The sequence below is a fragment of the Rhinoderma darwinii genome, chromosome 6 (assembly GCF_050947455.1).
Source record: "Rhinoderma darwinii isolate aRhiDar2 chromosome 6, aRhiDar2.hap1, whole genome shotgun sequence".
Classification (NCBI taxonomy): Eukaryota; Metazoa; Chordata; class Amphibia; order Anura; family Rhinodermatidae; genus Rhinoderma; species Rhinoderma darwinii.
Window position 1 is genome coordinate 116,106,551 of NC_134692.1, and position 26,841 is coordinate 116,133,391.

Below are 26,841 nucleotides of genomic sequence, written 5' to 3' on the forward strand. Positions count from 1 at the left end.
TTACTCCTAAACTGTTATATTGTTAACATTATCAATAAAGTTGTTACAAAACAGGTCATTTTAATTTCTCTTCCGCCCTTAGATAGAACTGATTGGTTGGTGCGCGTCACGTGGGAGCGCTGCGTTAACCAATGGGTGTGCGGTGAAGTTTGAGTTTAATTCGGAGTGCTCTGTGAGTGGTGGCTGCGCTTTCTTGTAGGTCGATTGTCCGTGAGGTTGACGAAGTGACAGGTAAGACTGGAGGTGATCTATAGATCCTGCCCACTTATAAGCTGGCATGGAAGATGTGTGGCATCGCCTTTTTTTTGGGCCAGTCACGCTTGGTATGTCTGACTGACCCTCGTAACGTACATGACCAGAACACAGTAATCACCTGCGGCATGTCAGGGCATGCTGGGAGTTGTAGTTTCATAACCGGAGAGTCCTAGGTTGTAGACCACAGCTATTGAACAGGGCAGATCTCGACTCTGGAGCAAGTGTAACTGATGCACATGACCGTTTATGTTTTGCGTAGTGCAAAACACCGATCCTAGTGGCTTCCATGTGTTGTGTTTTTTGGTTTGTTTTTTTGGAGGGGGGGGGGGTTGCGGACCCCTAGAATGGGTGAGACGAATTGCAAATACGGACAAAAATAGGACAAGTTCTAGAATCTTACGTAACGGACACACGGATCTGCAAGAAAAATGAATGGTTCAGTATGTTGTTCGTTAAAAAAACAAAACGGGATACTGAAGAAAACATAAGACGTGTATGTAAGGCCTCATGGACACGGCTGTGCCTAGAATCCCGGTCTGTTATTGCGGGCACGGCTGATGGCCGTGGACAGCCACCCGGATTTTTGGCCGTGCTCCTATATAAAGCATGGGAGCGCAGTCCTTTAAAAAGCAAAAGATAGGAACACCTCCTATCTTATGCGGAGGCTTTCTATGGCCCGGACACCTTCCCGCAAATATACGAGGTGGTCAATAGAAATGAAAGAGGCTTAATTGGGGACCGTAATTACGGTCCCAAATTACAGATGAAATCTACGGTCATGTTCACGGGGCCATGATACATGTGTTATGTCAGAGGGGTAACTCGAGATAACGCCCCAGGTGAACTCATACACCATGTGACATTTTTAGTACTTGGCTCTTTTTATGTGGTAAAGGGGGCTAATGGGCCCCCTCAGGTGCCAGGCCTGAGTGTGACTGCTATGCCCCTACTATACACACACTTTTAATGAATACTTTTTTTTGTACCCACTGTTAGCTTTGCCGTTAGTGTTAACGGACCTCATAGTAAAACAATCATATAGTTACATGGATTGAAAAAGGACCCCTATCCATCACCTTCAAGCTTTCTAAGGCCTTGCAGTTTTATCCAGAGGAAGGTAAAACAAAACTCCCTTGGTGATTGTGGGAAATTTTACCTCATGTGGTAGACGAGCCCTTCCTGACCCCACAAGGGGAGATGGACAGTGTTCATGTATTGTTACGTACACACTTCCCTCCTGAGAGCATTAACAAGAAGGTTCATATCTTGTCTGTAGGGATGATGCGTCCCAAGAATGCAGAGGCCAGTCACATGCCGCCTACAGCGACATCACTGCAGCAGCCTGTGATTGGTTGGCGTGCTCCTGTGACATATTCCTATGGTTGGCACATCATTACGATGCAGGGGTAAACAGGGGGTGTAGCAAATGGTAATGGAGCATCTGTATATACCTAATGCAATGTAGGAGTTCTGCTGTTTAAAGAGAATGTCACAGGAAATTTGTCTATCAAACTAGTAACCGCGTAATATAGTGTAGGCTCACCTGAATCTGAAGTTTTTTTGTTTTTTTTTTGAGTGCCTCCTTTGCACCGAAAATCACATTATTCAATATATGCAAATTAGCTTTTTGGAGCGACAAGGGCTTGATAGGTACATTTTTGGTGACAGACTCCCTTTAAAGGGAAATTCCTATCACAGTCAGTGATGGCACATGGCTAGGATGTGTCATCGCTTTCTGATCGGTGGGGGTCTGACGGGACCCCCATCCATTGATCCTGATTGAACATGGATGGGAGCGCCGCTGTGCAGAGAATCATTTTGAAGTAGCCAAAGCACTAAATTAGCGCTGTGACCCCTTCATTCTCAGGATCTGTGGGGGACTCAGTAGTCATACACCCACCGATCACAAAGTTTTATTTGGAATAGGCCCCATGCATGATACTCTCTGGGTGTCGCATGTGCTTATCTGCTATTGGCTTCTGTCCTAGCTTGGTTATATTACTGTTATTACAGTATTTTTATGTTTTAATTATATAGTGTAGCATTGTTGTCTTAACTAGTTGCCGACACAGGACGAGTATGCTCGTCCAGAGCGTCAGGTACTTGGTGCATTAGGACGAGCATTCTCGTGCTGTGTGACAGCTAGTATATGCGTGCCACAAGCGCAGCCCGCCTCTTCTCTCCGTCGTTAACCCCTTGAATGCCGCGATCAAAGCTGATCACGGCATTCAAAGTAAATAAAAGAAGGGAGGGACTGCCCTTTGATCACGTCACAGAAAATCCCTGTGACACGATCAAGGCCCATAACTTGTATGGCCAGACAGCCCAGGGTCCATTGAAGGACCCCAGGGCTGTCTGACCATATTTGTTAGGGCATAACTCAGTATGCCCTAACAACTGCCTGTGTACAATCAGTACACAGGCTAATGTACTGGCGTATAGATATGCCAGTACGTTACAGTTAAAAAAGAAAAATGAAAAATCCTTCTATGGGATTAAAAAAAAAGTGAAATTAGTTAACTTTTTTTTTTTTTTTTTATGTTCGATAAAAAAACACACAGAAATACACTTTTTTTTACAACGAATAAGCTTTTTTTAAATAGAAGTCCAAAAACATGAAATAATATAGATATATTTGGTATCGCCATGACCGTATCAACTTGTACAACAAATGTATAACATAATTTATGATTGTATAGTGGAAAAAAATACAAAACATAAAAAAACTGCAGCGGGACTGCTATTTTTGTGCATTTTTGCCAAAATAAAAATTTATATAAATTAAACGATAATGTATTTGTACCAACAAATGGTACCTACGTAAAGTGCAACTCGTCCCGCAAAACACAAAGTCTCATACAACTACGTCATACAAAAAAATAAGTTATGAGCGTCGGGATGCAAAGAGGGAAATATAAGAAAAAATTTCTGTCCTCAAGGCCAAAATTGTCCGTGTCCTTAAGGGGTTACAGGGATTTTATGTAAATAAAGCTTTATCCTTGTATAATAAAACATAATTCATCTTTCTTAATAAGGCTCTGTTCATTTTAGTGTCACGGCTTCCGTTAATTATGGACCCATGACCGCTTTGTTGGATGTGTTTTGAAGCAGATCCTGATAAATTTCAATGTCTTTTAATGATTTCCATTTTTTAACAACAAGCATAACACTTTAGACCAGGGGTCTCAAGCCCGCGGGCCGCATGCGGCCCCTGGGGCTGTCATCTGCGGCCCGCGGGACACAGAGCCGCTAGTGCAGGCTCTGCTCTGAGACTCTGGAATTCCCTAACATCGCTGTCCAAATATGACCAGCGATGTCTGGGGCTTCCCCAGAGCCGGAGTCCCGTGCAGAGCGCTAGTATAGGCTCTGCTCCGGGACTCTGTGGAATTCCATGACATCGCTGTCCATATATGGACAGTGTGTCAGGGTCTTCCCCAGAGCGCAGTCCCGGGCAGAGCGCTAGTATCGGCTCTGCTCCGGGACTCTGTGGAATTCCCTGACATCGGTGTCCATGTTTGGACACACGATGTCTGGGGCTTCCCCAGAGCCGGAGTCCCGGGCAGAGCGCTAGTATCAGCTCTGCTCTGGGACTCTGGGGAAGCCTCTGACATCGCTGTCCATACATCAACAATGATGTCAGGGGCTTCCCTAGAGCAGGAGTCCCAGTGTTGTTAGGAGCACAGCTGGAGTCCCAGGAAGAGCCTACTAGCGTTCTGTCTGGGACTCCAGCTCTGGGGTTGCCCCTGACATCTCTGTCCATATATGGACTGTGATGTCAGGAGCAGAGTTTGAATCCCAGGCAGAGTGCTAGAAGCGGCTCTGCTCCGGGACTCCAGCTCTGGGCAAGGTCCGGACATCACTGCGGCAGCATCCGCGGAGTGGTTTGCCCAATCTTGACGTGTGTCTGCCAAACGCTGCTAACTGAGCCGCTGGACTGCATTTAGCGACACTTAAACTGGATTGTTGAAATAAGCATGTGGAGAAATATCTCAAATTTTAAACCTAGCGATATTATTCTAGTAATGTAGTATTATTATTATAGTGATATAGTGTTCTAGTAGTTCAAATAACTAATTGATTAACATTAATTTAGTATTGTATCAAATTTGAAAGTAATGCGGCCCGTCAACTTCCCATTTTTTTCTATATGTGGCCCAGTTACCCGGCTGAGTTTGAGACCCCTGCTTTAGACTAAACTATTCTTGCCATCAAACTGCAACAAAACCCCAAAGGAAATAAGGCTATCGGCAGTGTAATCAGGCTCAGATCATGGCTCATACTTTGTTTCATATCCTCAACCTTTTTTGTTTGCTATCAGTGAATGTAAACGTTCCTGTTTACATCCAGGTCGAAAAGTTCTGCACAGATCTAATACATGTCGCAGCTAAGAAACTGATACAATTGTATCCAGGCTCGGCAATTCCCTGTGATCTAAACAACCAGATACATTCTAACTACATACATTGTAACAAGCTATAAGGACAGGAGAGAGATTTGCTAAAATAGCTAAATGGTAATTATACAGTAATTAAAGGAGTATTATGGATCACCAAATACGCCGTATTCTCTGTATGATGAAAAGTTGTACAATTTTCAATCTATTTTCTGTGTCAACTCCTCAGTTTTCAAGATATCTGCCTGCTGTCATTCAGTAGAAACCTTCATTGTTTACTTCCAGTGAATATAAATCTGTCATGGTCGTGTGATGATCACACAGGTGTGCGGCTCGTTACAATACAAAACTCTGATAACTGTCATCACATCACCGGAAAAGATTTATAGAAATGAAAGGCCATGTGAGCCTTTGAAAGGCAATTTAAAAAAAAATTCTGTTTTTGTGCAACTAGACTTAGTTTTTATAAAAAATTACAACCTATAAAATCTGGGCACCAATAAATGACATAATGCAAACATAAATAAACCAACATTGTCACAACTTAGGAGTAATAAACATCCATATGTAAAGTAGTCAAAAAAAGCAGACTTTATTAGTCCATAGACATGGTCACCAACGCCCCCCCCCCCCCCCGCACAAATATATACAAAATTTGTTAAAAAATAGTTAAAGTACAGACTCCAATGTGACCATAAACTAACCAGCTACATGATAGTAGAGTAATCTGTTGCATAATAAGGTTCACATATGTCAAAGGAAAAGTGTCTCGATCAGTCCCAACAGATTGCAAAGCCAAAAAGTATGCAAAATTGCATCAGTAATATCCAATACCTGTAGCTGGTATGATGACTGCTGGAAATCTCAAGGGAGAGAGACTCCTCCCTTGATTTATTAAAAATTAGTTTTACTTTACTTTTGTCTTGTATACAGAGCAGCCGTATCGTTCGCTATGACCGGAATCCGTCAGTCCTGCAGACCTGATGGGTTCAGTGTCAGCGGGACACGCAGGATCCACCTGTAATCCATCACATCTAAGTTATGAACTTAGGTGTGATAGATTACAGGTGGATCCTGCGTGTCAGAGACACGCAGGACCCACTGACCCTGAACCAGTCAGTCCTGCGGACCTGACTGGTACAGGAGTCGGCGAACGATGCAGCTGCTCTGTATAGCCAATACAAAGCAGCTGTATCTCAAAAAGTAAAACAAATTTTTAATAAAAACTATTTAGAAGGTTGCGCTAATCACACTGACTGACCTCTTTATTAAACAAAAAAAATTGTCTTTCAAAGGTTTACATAGACTTTAAATTAAATTGTGTAACTTTTCATCATACACAGATAACCTTTTATTGCTGAAACCGCTATACCCCTTTGACAGTTTTTTGAACCTTTAGTTACCCTTTAATAGTGACGTCAGAAGTTTTGATCGGTGGGGGTCAGAGCACTGCAGCAGAAATGTTCGGGTGAGCGCTGTGCCCCTACATTTCAAAAACGATTTCCTCAGAAAGCCAGAGCGAGCGGTGTACAGACCCATATACTTTCTGTTGAGGCCGTACACTGCTCGCTCGACTTTCCAAGGAAAGCTGTTTGGGAACTAAGTGAAACAGCGCTCACCCGAGCATTTCTGCCGCATCGTTTTAGCAATCTGTAGCGGTCTCCGTGCTCGGTTCCCCACCGATCAAAACTTCTGACATGTCACTATGACGTGTCAAAAGTTTTTTTAACGTTTAGTTAAACTACCTCATGCACACGACGTTAGCCATGTGCATGGCTGTGGTTTTCGGGTCGGACGGCTGCGGAGTGTCACCCGCGGGCCCCCGCAAATTTCTTTGAGCCTGGACCGCAAAACACTGCCGTAATAAGACATGTCAGTTGTTTTTGCGGTCCAGGCTCTTGGGCCATGCACGGACCGTGGAAACCACCGTCGTGTGCATGGGCCCATTGAAATGAATGGGGTCGCAATTCACCTGCAGATTTGCGGGTGAATTACGGCCGCAAAAATACGTTCGTGTGCATGGGGCCTAAGCTTTATTTACATAAGATTCTCAACCGTTTCCTTTCATGTACGGTGTCTTTATATGGCTACGTTTTTGATTTTATCCTCTTACTTGTTATTTGTTTCTAAACATCGATGTCCATTATCTGCCAGGTTTTTCAGCGCCCGTGTATAAAACACTAATGGAATCGCCGCTATGGATGATTTAGAAAGTCCAACCTTTACTACTGTGGAAGAAGAAAAAGAATATTGGAAAGACCTGGCAGAAAAATATAAAAAATTGTAAGTAGCTGTCACAGGGAACACGACCCTATATGAGAAGAGCTTTAGGATTGAGATCACTGGATTCCTACTAAAAGTTTCAACTTGATATTTATTTTTTAGTGCACAGGAAGCTCAGGAAGAACTTAATGAATTCCAAGAGGCAAGTCGTGAATATGAGGCTGAGCTGGAAGCACAACTTCATCAGTCTGAGAGCAGGAGCAGAGACCTCCTGACTCAAAATAACAAATTACGCATGGAACTCGAGTCCCTTCGGGTAAGAGAAGAGCACGGTGTAACAACTATGAAGAATCTGATTGTTTTAAGATATTTGTTATAATGCTGGTCACACTCTGCCAGGCCTGGACAAATCTTAGTCAGGTCTAGTAGTCCACTCCAAAAGTCAGGAGGAAGGACTGATAAACAGAGTAAAGTTCCTCTTGGCAGTTAAAGGTTTGTGTCCTCCACTTCCCCAGTCGGTAAAGTAGACCCCCTTTTACTTCCCCAGTAGTCACAGCGGGATTCTGCCCAGCCCACCCCCTCTCCCAGTAGTCCCAGCAAGGCCTCCCTTGTACTCCCCAATGCATCCTCTTCTAAGGCCCCATGCACACGACTGTAAAAATTGTCCGTAATTGCTGACTGCAATTACGGACGGACGCATTCACTTTTTTCTCCCTGGATAACCCCCTTTAAAGGGCAGGGAGCAAATCACGGTCACAAGAGCCGATTTTGTCAACGAGACAACAGGTGACTTTATTTAAATTTTTTTCTTTTTTTTGTACCTATACAGACACATGGCATTGTAGCTGATATTTAAAATTCTAATTATTTGCAAGGTTTTGTTTTTTTTTTCGTTTTAGATGCATTGGAGCAATTAAAAAACAAACAAACAAAAAAAAAACCAATAAAAACCTAGCGGGTATAAAAGTGTATATGGCCTTCATCAACAACCTGGGAAATTGCTTATTGTAGACTGTAAATAACACAAGACTTTACAAATGTCCTGCACAAAAAGGGATTGTGTGGCAGTGATTCCCTCCTCGATGGCACCAGCTGGCACGAAACAGCGAGACTGCTCGTACTAATCCTTGTTACAGAGAAATTAAATCCATGAGCCAGTTAAAAAATCTTATGTAAAGCCATTAACACGTTAATTGCTGGTCTACCCCCCCCCCCCCCCCTGAAGAGCGTTCATTATAAGTTTTATATCCGTTTTCTTAAATGTTTTATGTTACAGGCACTGAAAGTATAGGCAGGCGGGTGCTTGAAGACTTTTCTGTGAACGTTTAGAACTATATATCTCAACAGGTAGATTCATTAACCAGTGCAGAGGATTTAGGTCCTAAAATGTCCTTTATTACAATGTACCTATACATTATGGGGGGAATTTATCTACGCCAATTTCCTGGTGTAGAATAGGCGCATATGTCACAATTTGTGCAAGCAAATTGCAACGGTTGTGGCATTTGCCAACATGTAGAAAAGAAGACGGCACGGCACTCACCATTTGCAAAAGGTTTCTCTTTATTCCAAGATTGAGGCAGGCAACACGGGATTCAAAAGACTACAGAGCCTACGCTATTGATTCCGTTGGAAAACCGGAAACCAGCCGGAATGGTGACAAACAGAAAGCATTAGCGATGTTTCCGTCACCATTGAGATCAATGGTGACTGAAACGGAAGCTGTGCTGTCAGTTTCACTTTCCGTTGCTGGGTTCACCCGACGGAACCCCGGAGCGGAAATGAACGGTGATGTGAACAGGCCCTTAGTATTAAGCTCACAAGAGTAAGATGCAGATAAATTACTAAGTGGTGCACGCCCATTTATACATTTGTTGCATATTCTGCTGTCCATGTGCCACAAAGGGAAATCCACCGTACTTCTGTTACAAGCTGGCATAGAATTCCCCTATAACTTATGGCAGTTTCTGCCGTAAATGTGTCAAGCTGCGGCTGGCCCACGCCCTTTAGCTATGCCCCTGCCACCTTTCTCATAAAGTGCTGCGCAGCATTTTTCTTTTTTTCTGCAAAACTGTTGACTTTTCTATGCCAGAAAACTGGTGTAGAATATTTATTGACTTTCCCTCGTGGTGTCTTTTGTTGTTTTTTTTTATTTTCTTCTTAAATACATCCCTCTTTTTAGACAAATTTTGAATGACTTTTATGGCATATCCTCTCCAGTGCACTCGTTCAGATGTGGTCCACCCGATTCCTAATATTTCTGGGGATTTAGAGTGGTTGGACCCTCTGAGATCACACACTGGATATGACAAGTCTGTAATGTGAAAATCCCTTTGACGTCCACCTTCTTATGGGGAAAAGTAGATATACGAGAGAAAAAGCATGTCTTGGGGAGAGTCTCTTTTTCCCTAGATTAAAAGGACGTTGAACACGGCGGGCTATGCTAAGATATAGAGTACGGTTCCATCACCCTTCCTGGCCTTCTTTTGCTTCCTTATTAAATGGCGTAAATTTTGGCACTGTAAGCAACAACAACCTTTGTTGTGTACAAGCCTTAAGTCAAGATAATGCAATTTTGCCCTTTGTTTGTTTGTATTAGGAAAAGTTTGAGGCGCACCATGCCGCAAGTTACACACAGATCTGTACACTGGAAAATGAGCTTTCTCAAACCAGTGCAGTCCGTGATCAACTACAGAAGTACATTCGAGAACTGGAGCAAGCTAACGATGACTTGGAGAGAGCTAAGAGGTTAGTAGTTCTACCTGTCCTGTCAACCCTCAGGGTCACAGCTGGAATGTGATTGGTTGCTGTAGGCCACAATGCAATTTTTCGGCAATTCTGATCTTCTTTAAAAAAAAAAAATTGATATTACATGCTTGATTAGGGTAATTGGGGCAAAGCATATGCTGCAACATTGTTTTTTGTTTTTTTTTGTGTTTTAAAAAAAAATAAAAAATCTTATTTACATAGGTTGATAAGGCACAGATTAGTTATAACCCTCATTGTCATTCATCACAAAATAAGCATCTAGCCCTTTTTTAAATGCTGAGATAGTATCTGCCATAACTACCTCTTGGGGAAGGGCATTCCGTAGTTTGACGACTCTAACTGTAAAGAACCCTTTTTTATATTGATGTCTGAAACGTCTCTCTTCCACAAACATTGAATGTCCCCTAGTCCTTTGTAGAGTCATTAGAAACAACAGATTGTGTCAGTTCTTTGTATTGACCCCACGTATATTTATACATGTTAATAAGATCACATCTAAGGCGTCTTTTATATTTTTTTATTTTTTTTCCATGCTGAACAAGCTAAAATTTTCTAGCCTATTATGGTGGGAGAGACCTTCATCCCATTTAATAGTCTAGTTGGCCGCCTTTGAACCCTCTCCAGTTCTCCTAATATCCTTTTTACAATGTGGAGCCCAAAACTGAATCCCATATTCAAGATGTGGCCTTATAGGGGATTTATAGAGGGCTTGTTCTGTTCTCCCAATTTTTATTCCATTTAATGTATATGCATTTATACTCTTACTTCAGCCTAGGTGCATTACTTTACGTTTATCGACCATGTTTTTGCTCATGCTACTAGTTTATCTAGGGCTTTCTGTAATATTTTACAATTAAGCTGAGTTTTAAAGAGGCTCTGTCACCAGATTTTGCAACCCCTATCTGCTATTGCAGCAGATCGGCGCTGCAATGTAGATTACAGTAACGTTTTTATTTTTTTAAAAACTAGCATTTTTGGCCAAGTTATGACCATTTTTGTATTTATGCAAATGTGGCTTGCAAAAGTCCAAGTGGGCGTGTTTAAAGTAAAAGTCCAAGTGGGCGTGTATTATGTGCGTACATCGGGGCGTTTTTACTTCTTTTACTAGCTGGGCGTTCTGACGAAAGTATCATCCACTTCTCTTCAGAACGCCCAGCTTCTGGCAGTGCAGACACAGCGTGTTCTCGAGAGATCACGCTGTGTCGTCACTCACAGGTCCTGCATCGTGTCGGACGAGCGAGGACACATCGGCACCAGAGTCTACAGTTGATTCTGCAGCAGCATCGGCGTTTGCAGGTAAGTCGATGTAGCTACTTACCTGCAAACGCTGATGCTGCTGCAGAATCAGCTGTAGCCTCTGGTGCCGATGTGGCCGACACGATGCAGGACCTGGGGCAGGAAGTGAGTGACGTCACAGCGTGATCTGGCAGAAGCTGGGCGTTCTGAAGAGAAGTGGATGATACTTCTCGTCAGAACGCCCAGCTAGTAAAAGTAGTAAACACGCCCCGATGTACGCACATAATACACGCCCACTTGGACTTTTACTTTAAACACGCCCACTTGGACTTTTGCAAGCCTCATTTGCATAAATACAAAAATGGTCATTTTTTAAAAATAAAAACGTTACTGTAATCTACATTGCAGCGCCGATCTGCTGCAATAGCAGATAGGGGTTGCAAAATCTGGTGACAGAGCCTCTTTAAGTATCCTACAAAGTTTTGTATCGTCAACAAAAACTTACTATCAATCCAATCCATAAGGTCATTCGTTAAGACATTAAAAATAATTGGGCCTAAGGGTCCTTTTACACTGGCCAAATTTGGCCGTAAAAACTAGCACCGATCAACGAGACAGCTCGTTGTTCGGTGCTCGTTTTCTCCATTCACAAGGAACTATGATCAGAAATGCATGGGGATGATAACGATCGCTCGTCCCTGTACATTTCCATCATGTCGGCAGCGCACCGCCCTGTTTACACAAGGAGATGTGCTGCCAACAACGAGCATGTTTTATGCTACATAAACTATTAGATCGGCTAATGAACGATCGTTTGCTCGTTCATCGGCTGATCGTTGACCTGTTTTATACAAGGCAATGATCGGGAACAATCGTTCATATGAACGCTCCTTTGCCAGATCATTAGTCCATGTAAAAGGGCCATAACACAGATCCTTGTGGTACCTCACTGCTCACCTTAGCCCATTTTTAATATGCACCGTTTATAACAACTTTATTTTTTGTCTCTTAAAAGAACTGACCGCTCCGAAAACCCCTCTAAACTTCAGTAATCTGTAAATGGCTTAAGACACGGATTCCAAATCTGCAATCTTTCTACTGACGTGCTTTCCCCCGCTGTAAAGTACCTATTACACTGGCTGATAATCGGCCGGTGCAGCGAGCGCCAATCAACGAGATATCGTTGATCGGCACTTGTTTACTCCTGTCACACGGAGCTATGGATGGGGTCGAGCGGTCGTTACTCCAATCGCTCATCCCCATACGTTATCATGTCGGCAGCGTGTCTCCAGGTTTACACAGGGAGATGTGCTGCCGACAACGATATTTAACTTTTTTAAACTATACGATCAGCAGATAATTAAGCGTTTGCTCGTTCATCTGTTGATCGCTGCCCTGTTTACCCAAGGCAATAATCGGCAACGAGCGTTCGATGAACGTTCAACTTCCCGATAATAGTCCTGTGTAAAACCCCCTTAAGCTTTCAAACAGGCTGTGTGCTTGGATAAAAAAAATCTTAAACTCTCTTGTCTAACAGTGAAATTAAATTAAAGCTTTATTAAGAAAGAAAAGTTACAATAATGAGAGAGAAATATGGAGGTCCGCTCAAGAGTTTAGACAGGAGACCTAAAGGTTGAATTTTAGATTAACCTTTTAAAGGTCTTTTCTAATGAACCGCCTTACAAGTTATAGACCACACAAAAATGCATACTAATACGTCATTCTATGTTCCAGCTTTTTTCTGTCTGAATATCATGTCTGTCTCCAGTAAACTTGGCAGTCTTCTATCAGAATAGCCTTGAAGGCCTGATAGAGAGAGCAGTAGGTTGATGGTTCAAGAACAACATATATACATACACATACTACCGTTCAAAAGTTTAGGGCTACTTAGAAATTTCCTTATTTTTGAGAGAAAAGCACAGTTTTTTTCAATGAAGATGACATTAAATTAATCAGAAATACACTCTACATTGTTAATGTGCTAAAGGACTATTCTAGCTGCAAACGTCTGGTTTTTAGTGCAATATCTACATAGTTGTATAGAGGTCTATTTCCAGCAACAATCACTCCAGTGTTCTAATGGTACATTGTGCTTGCTAACTGTGTTAGAAGGCTAATGGATGATTAGAAAACACTTGAAAACCCTTGTGCAATTATGTTAGCCCGCTGTAAACAGTTTTGCTGTTTAGAGGAGCTATAAAACTGACCTTCTTTTTAGCTAGTTGAGAATCTGGAGCATTACATTTGTGGGTTCGATTAAACTCTCAAAATGGCTAGAAAAAGAGAGCTTTCATGTGAAACTCGACAGTCTATTTTTGTTCTTAGAAATTAAGGGTATTCCGTGCGAGAAATTGCCAAGAAACTGAAGATTTCCTACAACTGTGTGTTCTACTCCCTTCAGAGGACAGCACAAACAGGCTCTAACCAGAGTAGAAAGAGAAGTGGGAGGCCCCGCTGCACAACTGAGCAACAAGACAAGTACATTAGAGTCTCTAGTTTGAGAAATAGACGCCTCACAGGTCCTCAACTGGCAGCTTCATTAAATAGTACCCGCAAAACGCCAGTGTCAACGTCTACAGTGAAGAAGCGACTCTGGGATGCTGGCCTTCAGGGCAGAGTGGCAAAGAAAAAGCCATATCTGAGACTGGCTAATAAAAGGAAAAGATTAATATGAGCAAAAGCACACAGACATTGGACAGAGGAAGATTGGAAAAAAGTGTTATGGACAGACGAATCGAAGTTTGAGGTGTTTGGATCACACAGAAGAACATTTGTGAGACGCAGAACAACTGAAAAGATGCTGGAAGAGTGCCTGACGCCATCTGTCAAGCATGGTGGAGGTAATGTGATGGTCTGGGGTTGCTTTGGTGCTGGTAAAGTGGGAGATTTGTACAAGGTAAAAGGGATTTTGAATAAGGAAGGCTATCACTCCATTTTGCAACGCCATGCCATACCCTGTGGACAGCGCTTGATTGGAGCCAATTTCATCCTACAACAGGACAATGACCCAAAGCACACCTCCAAATTATGCAAGAACTATTTAGGGAAGAAGCCGGCAGCTGGTATTCTATCTGTAATGGAGTGGCCAGCGCAGTCACCAGATCTCACCCTCATAGAGCGGTTGTGGGAGCAGCTTGACCGTATGGTATGCAAGAAGTGCCCATCAAGCCAATCCAACTTGTGGGAGGGGCTTCTGGAAGCATGGGGTGAAATTTCTCCCGATTACCTCAGCAAATTAACCGCTAGAATGCCAAAGGTCTGCAATGCTGGAATTGCTGCAAATGGAGCATTCTCTGATGAAAGCAAAGTTTGAAGGAGAAAATTATTATTTCAAATAAAAATCATTATTTCTAACCTTGTCAATGTCTTGACTATATTTTCTAGTCATTTTGCAACTCATTTGATAAATATAAGTGTTTCATGGAAAACACAAAATTGTCTGGGTGACCCCAAACTTTTGAATGGTAGTGTGTGTGTGTGTGTGTGTGTGTGTGTGTGTGTGTGTATGTATGTATATATATATATATGTATATATATATATATATGTGTGTGTGTGTGTTTGTGTAGCATAGGCATGTAATGGAAATTGATTATTAGCAAAAGCTATATATTTTATTATTTTTTTTATCACCTCCCCCTTTTGTTTATTACATAAACACCTTTAATAACATGCATGTAATGCTGCTTTTATGAGCTTTTAATAGTGATGACAAATGCACATAAGAATGTGAAATGTGACGTAAAAAAACAGAATAAAAATTATTATCGCAACTATAGGTTTGAGAAATGAGCTGAAAGACTCACCCAACCAATTTCCTATGGAACTCATCCATGAAAATGGGTCCCACTCCAGGTCGCCAAACTTTTGTGTTAACCTTCGAAACTCCATTACTTTCTGTAAATGCCCTGTTACAATATCCGAGCTATCAAAAACATAAGAACTGCCCTCATTCCCCGCCAGCGCGCGCACACCATCTTGTGTGACTAGTGAAAAAAAAATCCTCTACTATCCCATTTTGCAAAGCTACCCTGGGTCTCTGTGCTAGTTCTAAATACATCTCTGTAAGGGAGTCAGATGTTTCGCTAGTAACCTGATCCATTAGGTTAGAGTACAGGTTTAACTTTCTCATAATGTGAATACCTAATTCTGCCCACCTTCGGTTTAAGGAATAAATCATCTCTATACTAGAAAAGAGAAGATGTCCCATTTTAAAGAGGCTCTGTCACCACATTATAAGTGCTCGATCTCCTACATAAGGAGATGGGCGCTATAATGTAGGTGACAGCAGTGCTTTTTATTTGAAAAAAAACGATCTGTTTTCACCCTTTATTAGCGATTTTAGATTTAAGCTAATGAGTTGCTTCATGCCCAAGTGGGCATGTTTTTACTTTAGACCAAGTGGGCGTTGTACAGGGGAGTGTATGACTCTGACCAATCAGCATCATGCACTCCTATCCATTTATTTACTCAGCGCATAGGGATCCTTTTAGATCCTCATGTGCGGTCTTATACTTACACATTAACAATACTGAAGTGTTTAGACATTCCACGGGATATCTATTCACAATTTCTGCACTTTGTTACTATTTCTATGGTAGTTACAGCAGAGGAAGCGTGATCTCGTTGTAACCTGTCATCAACTATTTCACTGCCAAGGACCTAAACATGCTACAACTTAAATATAAGTGTTAGATCTTAGTATTATATTTAGGCCAAAGCTATTAACCATCCTGGCAGCATTTAACCATCTTTTTATGTGAAAATGCTGAATCAAATCATAGAAAACGATATTTTATCTCCGAGCTCAGCGTCTTTTCTTTCACGTAGTGCAGCATCGGAAACCTGGCAGATCTGCTTTATACAGGAACTCCTACAACCAATTTTTTGTAAGCATATTTGCCGTGTCATCTTCTGTTCTGTCTGGTTTGTTCTGAAATGTTACACTTCATCTGGCCAGGCGCTTACTTTGCCTTAATATCGGGCTTTTCACAGAGCAGCCATCATTTCCTTGGAGGATTTCGAGTTGCGTTTAAATCAAGCAATTGAGAGAAATGCATTTCTTGAAAGTGAACTTGATGAAAAGGAAGATGATCTTGAGTGTATCCAGAGACTGAAAGATGAAACTCGAGGTAAGATAAAGATCCCCAGGGTATACATGGCACCAGATTATTCCCTTATTAGTTATCATGACAGTTTAAAGAGGCTCTCTCACCAGATTATAAATGCCCTATCTCCTACATAATCTGATCGGCGCTGTAATGTAGCTAACTGCAGTGGTTTTTATTTTGAAAAACGATCATTTTTGAGCAAGTCATGGACAATTTTAGATTTATGCTAATTAGTTTCTTATTGACCAACTGGGCGTTTAACTTTTTACCAAGTGTGCGTTGTAAAGAGCAGTGTATGACGCTGACCAATCCACGTCATACACTTCTCTTCATTACAGCCCAGCTTGTTTCACAGCACAGCGTGGTCTCGCGAGATCATGCTGTAACTTGACTTCCTCCCACAGGTCCTTCACCGGAGCGATGGAAGATTCAACAGACCTCGCCTTCAGCCGTGCCAGGACGTTTATCCGAATCTGCAGCGGCTGGAGGCGATGTCTGTTCAGTCTTCCATGGCTCCTATGAAGAACATGTGGGAGGAAGTCCCGTCACAGCCTGATCTCGCGAGATCACACTGTGCAGTGAAACAAGCTGGGCTGGAACGATAAGTGTGTGACACTGATTGGTCAGCGTCATACACTCCTCTTTACAATGCCCACTTGGTAAGAAGTAAAACACACCCAGTTGGGGATTAAGAACTAATGAGCTTAAATCTAAAATTGTACATCACTTGCTAAAAAATTATTGTTTTTCAAAATAAAAACCACTGTTATCTACATTACAGCGCCTATCAGATTAGGTAGGAGAGGCACTCCTGGTGACAGAGCCTCTTTAAGGCCTTTTGACATCACGTTTATGAACTAAGTTTATTGTGCACATCTAGAAAGCTCCCGACATACACTATAAATGTTTCCATAGGGCTCCATTAGCCCGAAAGAGTGTCCTTTTGGCCTCTGTCGGGCTGGTGTATGTCGGTATACTTTTTTATTTTTTTGCCACTGTTAGGCGTTTTATTACAGGTATACATCAGGCAGCTCCAGTGGCATGACTGTGACTTCAGGAGTGTCCCCAGGACCAGAGTCCCCGTACGACGTATCCCACTGTACACCGTACAGTGGGATATGTTGCACTCTTCTGTCTGAGGTAAACGTTGGAGTCCTTGCAACGTACACCTCAGGGGAGGCCAAGATGTGATATCAAAAGGGCCTAAGAACCTACATTGGTCAGGAATTCTGTTTCTCCATTTATATATGTGTAATCATTCGTTTAGTAGCCATTTTATTTGTGCAGCTTCCTAGTACTGAGTACTTTGCCTGAGAGGAGCCTGAATTTTTTTAAGGTTTGGGTTCAACAGGGAACATAAAAAAGGCCTTACATTTCTGGTCCATGTCGACACACATTCACTTGTACTACATCCTAAGGGTGCTCTATCGGACTGAGATCTGTCTTTTAAACGCCGTTCGAGTACACTGGGAATTTCTAGAGGTCATTTTGCATGTCCTTGGATAGGCTTTCATTAATGTACTATAATAATGCCACAAAATAAATCTCCTCTTATGGATTTCTGGAAAGTTAGACTTCAGAATACATTGAATAATGTACTTATGATTTTAATGACTTTTTCAACTTTACCAGTAACTTGACCTTCACTAACTGATGGTTAAAAGGTTTATTTGGTTTAGTAAACACATTTAGGCCCAGTTCACACGGAGTTCTTTGACGCGGAAAGCGCGTAGGAAAAAACGGTCGAAAATGCCTTTCATTGATTTCAATGTGAGGCGGAGGCTTTTTTTTTTTTCTTCCCGCAAGGTTTAAAAGAAGCAACATGCGTTATCTTTGGGCGTTTACGTCCCTTACCTCCCCGTTTTTCACTGCGTTTTGCCCGCGGTGCTCAATGGCCGTGGGCGATTAAATACAGCAAAAAACGCCACGAAGAAAACAGCATGCAGGAAGATCAAAATCTGCCTCCATATTCCAGACGGAATTTTCAGCCTGCAAATAACTCCATGTGAACATACCCTTTATAAATACATTATTAGGGAATTCTGAGTTAAAGGGGTACTCCAGTATAAATAACTTGACCCTGCAGCCTTCTTTTTAAAGGTCTCCTCTCAATGGGTGAGATTTATCCAAATGGATTCACAGGAAAAGTTGACTAGTTGCTTATGGCACTCGATTAGGTTGCAGCTTTAATTTTTTACATGGCCCCGCATAATGAAAGGTAGAATCTGATTGGTTGATCTGGGCAACTACTGCACTTTTCCTTTGCACCAGGTTTGATAAATCCTCAATGTGCTCAATAATAGACATGAACAGCGCAGCACAGTGTGTTATTAGTTCAGTTACATTGTGTTTGTCTATAATTGTGACTTGGATAGCAATCAGACCACATTTCATTAATAATCATTGCAAAAATCCAGGTAATGCCAAAGGGTTCACTTACTTTTTCTTGCAACTGTACATGTGATTGTTTGTGTCCTAATTTTCTCTATCTATGATTTGTTTTCTTTTTTTAAGACTTGCGACAAGAGTTAGCCGTTCAGCAGAAGCAGGATGTGCTTAAACGTAACACAAGCTCTAGCCAAGAAAGCGAACGCAAAGATACGGCCGTCCAGGCGTCCATGTCTGTGCCATCAACTCCTGTAGGTCACAGGGGGTCTGTCTCCAGTCTGACCTCTCCAATGCAATTCAGGAGAAGTAAGTTGGCAGTTGTTGGTCTAGTAACATCCGTCACCATTGCTTCATTTGAGGCAACAGAAGTTGTTCCTGCGGAGCTAAAGCAAGCAGTGTTCTTCTAAAAGGGCAAGCAAATGGGAATCAAAGTACCAGTCATCTGCCATTTCTTATATGGACGACCAAATTTCGGCTAGCAATTGAAATGTGAAGGAGGAACGAGGAGTTTGTTCAGGATAGATGTAGAAGCTGAGACGTTTTTAGAACGGGAAAATTTGCTTCTGTTCTTTATATAGCTCTAATCTACCAGGATTTTTCACCGTCCCTTGTATCAATCGATAGGGCAACTCAGCAGCGTGAATTTAGCTACAACATAGGATTTTATTGTTTTGTTTGTAATTGGTGCCAATAAAAGGTGTTTTAACCCTTAACAGTGATAGGATCTGAATTGCGATGAGAGGCAGTGGTTCAGAATAATGGCAGCGTGACTTTCCCCGATTTCCGCATCCTATTGGAATAAACCCGCAGGCCAATCCAATCATACATGTTTATGGTGTAATCAGGGCAAGTGGCTGTTGGTCAAACAAGCATTTAGCTGAGCACGATCTTGTATATGACCAGCATTAGACATGTCATCAATGTTTTCATTCGGGTCTAATCATCGTTGCTGTTATGTTTAGAGTTTGTTTTTTTTTTTTTTGCTGCAATTTTTGCTAAAAAATTACGATATGAACGCAATGTAAGCATGGACCCTAAAGTTAGCAATACACATTGGAAGAATGTCGGCCAAGCCCGCCTATTTAGTCGGGACGGCCGTCCATCTAATGTGTATGCCGGCATCCTGATTCTCCCCCCGACGGCAGATCTGACGTCGAGGAAGAGAAAGGTCAGGCACATTGAATTTTAACATCTGCTCTGCTTGGCTTGTACCTTGCAGCATTTTGTTTTTCACAGCTCCCTTGCAGACATGTCTCCATGGTAACAGACTACATACGAAACCTGTGTAGTCTGATCCTGCAGTCGTATTTTATTTTTTTTTATACCTTTTGCCCCTACTTCTTGTTAACCTATCAAATGTAAGTTAGCATAAAGAGTGACCGATGAACACGTATTTCCACAGGATCAGCCTCTGTTTTTATTGTCTGGTACCGTGGAAATGCATAGGTTGGCATAGGACCTGGAGAAACCATATAATTGGAATTCTTTAATCAAGACTATTTGCAGAATTGCTTTATTTTTAATTTTAGATGTATTGGGAAAATTAAAACAAATTTGGTTGTAAGGGTGGGCATAGCCATTTACAAGGGTGGTACATGGTTAGAAATGCTTGTCTGCTTTCTCCCATAAACATTGCCACACCGGTCTGGTATTTCAGCTCTGCTTCATTGAAGTGAATGTATCGGAGTTGCAATAAATTACTTGAACAGCAGGATTGGGCCACTCTGGCTGTTTTTAACGGCATCCGAGTGGCACCCGAATGATAACAATAAATTTAGTAACATCAATAGTAAAAAGATATATGTGATTACTGTATTAACCACATACAAGACAGACCGTTGGGACTGTCTTGTATGCGGTTAATACAGTTAGCAATTCTATCTTTTCACTATTGATGTTAATTTTAAAAAAAGTATGATTTTTTTTTTTATCACAGTTACTGGGAGGAAATCTTTGACTTGTGTGTTTCCTGCTGTTCAAGAAAATTATGACCTGATTACTCCCCCTGTACAAGAGACCTTATTCTAACCAAACAAATGAGTTGCAATACCACTCACAACCTGGGGACTGGTGTGGCACTGTGTTTGAAAGAAGGCAGCCATGTTTTTGAATTTCTGTACAGCCCTTTTAAGAGTGTAATTGAAAATCAATGGTTTAACTAAATATACTTCAACAGAATATTCTTCTCAGTGGCTTCACAAATTTTACTTTTTTCAATTCCAGGTTTTGACGATGGTTATAGTGGCACACCACTTACACCATCTGCAAGGATATCGGCATTGAACATTGTAGGGGATCTACTTAGAAAAGTTGGGGTAAGCATGTCTATTATTGAAGCCTTTCTCTGTTTACTACACAATAACTTTCCCAAACATTATTGACAACTATTAAGCAGCTGTAGAGCCATAGCTACAAGTGCTCAAATGGTGGTCACCCAGACAGGAAGTAAAGTGGTTGCTAGGGAACACTAAGCACTGGTGGCCTGCAGAATACACTATGGGGCTTGATTGTCACGTTTGGGCTCTATACAGCTTTGTTAAAACAGAAGGGTAGAGTAAACTGGAAAACCTAATTCTAAGGGTAAGGCCAGACATGGCTGATTTGCTGTGGATACGCTGCGAAAATTATTCGCAACGTCTGGCCTTTCGTATTTTTATTTGTGAAAGAATTTTTTGAATTTTGAGTCTTCCTTTCCACAGGAATTGGAGTCTAAGCTCGCATCCTGCAAAAATTTTGTATATGAACAGTCGCCCAATAGGCCAGTGGTGCCTTTGTTGGCTCATGTGAACAACACTAGAGATTGCAATGAAAACCGGCTGAGCATGCCTATTATGGCCCCAGGAGAAAATGGGTAAGTAATGCGATCTATAAGAATATGTATCAATTTATTTGTTTATTTTTGCTGTATTTTCCTGTTCTTGACTTTATGGGTGTCCCATACACAAAAGGAAACGCAGTTTCATTTCCACAGGATCATGTGGTGACATCGCTGTCCAAAGCATATGGGATGTTGGTGGCAGCACCTTATGTCACGATAGATCAGGGGTGGGGAACCTTTTTTCTGCCAAGAGCCATTTGGATATATTATAACATTATTCGCGGGCCAGACACTATTATCAACTTCTAAATGAGCCTCGAACTTATGAAACGAAATCTCGTGAGATTACGGAGGTAAACGAGATTTCGTATCCGTTGCTGGAATCTCGCAGAAAAGATTCAGAAGTGTCAGGATTCTGAGTACACATGACGTCCAGGCTGGATGTCATGTGTATTCATTATCAGGACACTGTAGTAATGTTAGGGCTTGTGTATGAGGCTGCACATAGTGATATATCTATATCGCTAGTGCAGTGTAAATGAATGGAGAGGAGTGCATGATGCCGATTGGTCAGCATCATGCACTCCTCTGTACAACGCCCACTTGGTCGAAAGTAAAAATACGCCCACTTGGGCATTAAGAAACTCATTTACATAAACCAAAATCGCTCCTAACTTGAAAATAGATCGTTTTTTTTAAATAAAAAGCATTACTGACACCTACATTACAGAGCCCATCTCCTTATATAGGAGACAGGGCACTTATTATGTGGTGACAGAGCCTCTTTAAGTGCAGAAGCATAATGTTAGGATATTCATATAGGTATATAATTATTAAAAAAAATTCTGCACGGTTATATACTGTGTGTGGATTCAAATATACGATGGGTGATGCCATTTTGCACTTTATTAGCACTGGGTAAGCCCTTTAGAGGGAGTACTTGTCCTGCCAAGCTTCTTTAGTGCACTCTGCCAGTACATACAGGAAAATGATGCAGAGTTGCTGTGGTTAATATGGAAATGTTTAGCTAGCAGGAGGTGATACTCTTCTATGCAAAAATACCAAAGTTTCTATTTTAAATATGCTGCGTTTTTAATTGCGGCATATTCTGACCTTTCTTTATAAAGAATTCTTGCACTGTACCCTGAAAACAAGTGAGCGGTTCCCTTTTAATACTCATTTTGCAAGCGAGGATAATAAACCTTATGTGTAACCCTGATATTTGAAGATCTGAAGAAGAATGATGTATGATTGCACCTATCGTTTTTGTTTTTTTTTCATTCTTCTAAAATGTAGTTTTATGTATTTCCAGATTCATTAAACGACTGGAGTTTGGATCAGTCCCCCAAAATAAACCCGTACAAGCCATGCACTCGCCTCAGGGAATAGTCAAGATGATACTGTAGAGAATGTAGCCGTATAGACTTTAACTTATTCATTTTAGTGGCATTTTAATCATGACTAGAAATAACCTGGATTTTGTACAAGAGATTTAATGAAGACCTTCGCTTTTCAAAAAAGATCTTCCACTCAAGAATTTCAAGGGATCATTAATGGTGGTCATGCACTGTGGTTAAGAACCTCTCCTTATTCCATTGGTCTTCCTTGGTAAGATGGACTTAAGTATGTGACTCCAAATGGTGGTTTACGTATGTTCACGATGATGGGACTTTTCTTCTAGAAGATATTGGCACTGTTGGATTGAACGTTGGTTAAAGGATGATGTCAAGTTAAAGGGGTTTTCTGGGAAAATACATTGGTGGCCTATCCTTATGGTTGTTTTACAACAGGCAGATTTGTGCCTGGTAACCAGCGCTAATCATCAATAAGCAGCATGTCGATCAGAGTCAATTTTCACTCATTTCAATGGAGCAATGATTTGAATGTATGGGGACGAACAATCACGAATACAATCGTTCGTCCCTATACATTTTTCACTTTGTTGGCATCACCTGTTTAGACTCAGAGATGTGCTACCAACGAGCAACCATTTTTTTTGGGGCTGCATGAAAGATCTGATCAGCGTTCAGTCCAGGGTTTCTCATTTGTTGGGACATTGATCGGGAATGAGCATTTATACGAGCGCTCAATTGTCCATTGGCCCGTGTAAAAGGCCCTTTAGAATTGGCTACAAATGTGTGATCATTGGGGGTTCGTACCCTAAGCCCCACATTAATCAGCAGAACGAAGTCGCCTTGGCGCTCCAAGGAGTTCTACAGCCTGTCCAATGCTAACCAGGCACAGCGACACGTCCATCCTTACAGCTGTGCCTGGTACTGCAGTTCAGACCCATCACTTGAACCAGTGAGCACCACAACACCTTCGTTCTGCCAGCCGACCCTCAGGACCCCATGATCACTCATTGATGGATTAATGTATTTTTCTGGGAAACTTAATGTGTGTTTTTGTTTTTTTTAATCATAAGTTTTGTTTCCCCAAGATCACTAAGCCCCACCACCATGATGCCTCTATACCCCGCTACTAGCTACAATGGAACTTTATAATCTAAATCTTGTTTCTATTTTGAATCGTTTTCTAGTTCTCCGAATGCAGCCTAGTATGTAGACAATGTTTTCATTCTGGTTGTCATGACTACGTCCTTGTACATGTAAACATGCCTTTTTCCTCATTCTATACTAGATATACTAATACACTGCATTAAAGGGGTATAACAAGAAGTCTGTTACATGGGCTGTAAATTGTAAATATATCTAAGTATTCCTGCACCCATAGCGACGATATATCATGTGACCACAGTGGCCAAACTATGGACGAAACGCCATTGCATGTGGGCCGCATTTTCTTGCTGCAGTTGTATGACATGTCATTATGGCTGAGACGGGATCCTGCTGGTTTGTATACACAGAGGACCAAGTAGACGGGCAGTGCTGGAACAGGTAAGAATCTGTAAATTTAAAATAAAACTTTTCAATATATTTAAGCCCATATAAAACTAACAGTAAATTCTATACAGTGTGTTTGTAAGTCCGTATAGAATAGAGCAAAGAGTGTATTTACAAGTCTTCATGTCCAAGGACATAGCCAAGACAATACTTTTTATATATATATATATATATATATATATATATATTCACAAACTGCTTTATGTCTATAAGACAGCTTAGAATTTGTATATTTTCTGCTAAAAAAAAAGTTGTCTGAGCTATGTTACGTGTTGTATGTTCAGTAATATCTCATTAAAGTTTATTTTTAACATAATAAGGCAGATTTACTGTTCTTAAAGTGTAGACTTAAAGGCAGTCAGAAAATGCACCAAATTTATCAAAGTGGTGCATGCTGTGTGATAAATTTGGCGCATCCAGCTAAACACTTTTTTTTTTTTTTTGCCCCCTCTTGGTTGGCTAAATGTATGCGAGTTTTTGGTGCATGGTGTGGCATTTTAATCCACGCCCCCTTTCTTTGATACCATGTCCCTTTTTCCGTTAAGCTACTCCCCCTTAAGCTGCGTCAAAAATGTATCTAAAATAGTTAATAAATGTGTCTCACAGCATGTGCAAAGAACTTTAGAAAGTAAATCTGCCCCAGTGTGGTAGTTCATAAACCTCATATGTGTGTAGTTATTTATTAAGTAACGTAAATTCAGGAAATTCATGCGTGCGATATAAGTAAACTATCTATGGCAAAGTATATTTCTTGCTTCACCTAAAAGTGGGTAAATTAAAAAAAAACATGTTTTCTGGTCACATATTATATACATTCCATGTGAATGGATCACTGCGCCACATTTGCACTAACTTCTTTGTAACTTGACCTTACATGATGACAGTGGATAAATGTGTCTAGTTCTGAAGTTGTGTTTTCATGCATCACATGGAAACGTATAGACCCATAACCAAGGCTCGAAACTATATCCAACCCGTTCGTATGCTAACTAAACAAGGATAGGTACTGTATATTCAGGGAGATCCGATTTTTAAATTTTGAAGAACTCGTGCCCCATAAAATAATTATAGACTACAAGATGGCTACATCCACTGCGTATAAGAAACTGGTTCACTGTATGGGGAAGATCACAAAAATCAGAGCGGTGTCGAACATAGTGATCAAGCAGATCAGAACTGTTGTTTTTCCTCAGGCCGGCTTCACATTTCTGTAATATGGCTACATTTTAGTGACCTAGTTACTGTCGCAACACCCAGGTTGATCACTATGGTGATCTATGTTTGGTGTTCAGTAGAACTGCGTTGGGCCTGCAGCCATATTACAGCCATGCGGAATCGGTCAAGGGAAGGAACATTTTGCACCACCTGATTGGTAGCTATGGGTGGCTTTTCCACTTTTGCTCTGGTTTTTATTAATACCCCCGCCTAGAAATGCACAGTTTTGTGGTTATAAATGATTACAGGGTCACAACACTTCATACGACGTTTTGTACTACTAGATGACTAATTTTGTTTTGTATTTTACCTAATTGTAATTAAATTAAACTGGTAACAACCACCAAACTTTTCTGTACCCATACCGCCTTGTGTTTTTCTTTTTATAAATAAATGTGCATTTTAGCATTGTTTATTCGAGTGACTGTCTGTCTTAAACTTCCAGTTCTTCAAAATAGTTCTTTCTTCCTACTATGAAAAAAAAAATATTCCATCAACCATGCTATTAATTTATTTGTAAATTCCATGCAAGTACTAGACTTTGTAAATTGATATCGTTGAAAGTTTCGAAAAATGCACAATGTCAATGTAACGTATGTGGCTTCTTACTTTTGTACAGCATATATACAGTACTGTGCAAAAATCTTAGGCAGTTGTGGAAAAATGAAACGTAAAAACGCCTTCAAAAATAGAAGTGTTAACAGTTTTTTGTTTTTTTTTTTGTTTTTTTTTATCAATTCACAAAATACAAAGTGAATGAACCGGAAAGAAATCTAAATGAAATCAATATTTGGTGTGACTACCCTTTGCCTTCAAAACGGCATCAATTATTCTAGGTGCACTTGCACATAGTTTTTAAAAGAACTCGGCAGGGAGGTTGTTCCAAACATCTTGGAAAACTAACCACAGATCTTCTGTAGATGTAGGCTTCCTCAAATCCTTCTGTCTCTTCATGTAATCTCAGACAGACTCGATGATGTTGAGATGATGGCTCTGTGGGGGCGATATCATCACTTCCAGGGCTCCTTGTTCAGTGTAAATAAGAAGATTGTTCTTCATGACATTGGCTGTAAGCTTGGGGTCGTTGTCCTGCTGCAGAATAAGTTTTGAGCCAATAAGACGCCTCCCTGATGGTATTGCATGATGGAAAAGTAGCTGCCTCTTAGGACTGGACGGTTTTGCCCAAAATTAAAATCTATATTTTTATTTATTCATTTTTTTCAATACTGGGCTATTTTCGATTTGAATCTCTATTTTCTGTTTTTTTAACAGTAATACCAAGAGATAAAAAGTTATTTACATAAAGAAAATAATTAAATTAACATATATTGCTATTATTGTACGTAACGTCACAACTTTTAACCTCTGCAAATACTTTATCAGAAATACAATTGGAAAAATGTATATCTAATAGAAGGAAGACAAAGAAATGGATCCAGCGCTGTGTCCTTGAAGTCTTTTAAAAGGAAACTATTTCCAAGTTTTATTGATATATTAAGAAAAAATTAAAAACAATCGCATTGTAGGTAGAT

The 26,841-nt window shown here is 40.9% G+C and overlaps 1 protein-coding gene across 1 annotated transcript; it reads left to right on the forward strand.

The window, feature by feature from the left end:
• Positions 1 to 149: 149 nt before the first annotated feature.
• Positions 150 to 25,667, forward strand: NDE1 (nudE neurodevelopment protein 1). The gene is made up of 9 exons (XM_075830156.1): positions 150 to 231; positions 6,803 to 6,931; positions 7,034 to 7,187; positions 9,471 to 9,619; positions 15,870 to 16,006; positions 18,500 to 18,679; positions 20,597 to 20,688; positions 21,073 to 21,224; positions 22,504 to 25,667. Exons 2-9 carry the CDS (start codon positions 6,846 to 6,848, stop codon positions 22,595 to 22,597), a joined length of 1,044 nt encoding a protein of 347 aa, XP_075686271.1. The 5' UTR covers positions 150 to 231; positions 6,803 to 6,845; the 3' UTR covers positions 22,598 to 25,667.
• The last annotated feature ends 1,174 nt before the right edge of the window (positions 25,668 to 26,841 follow it).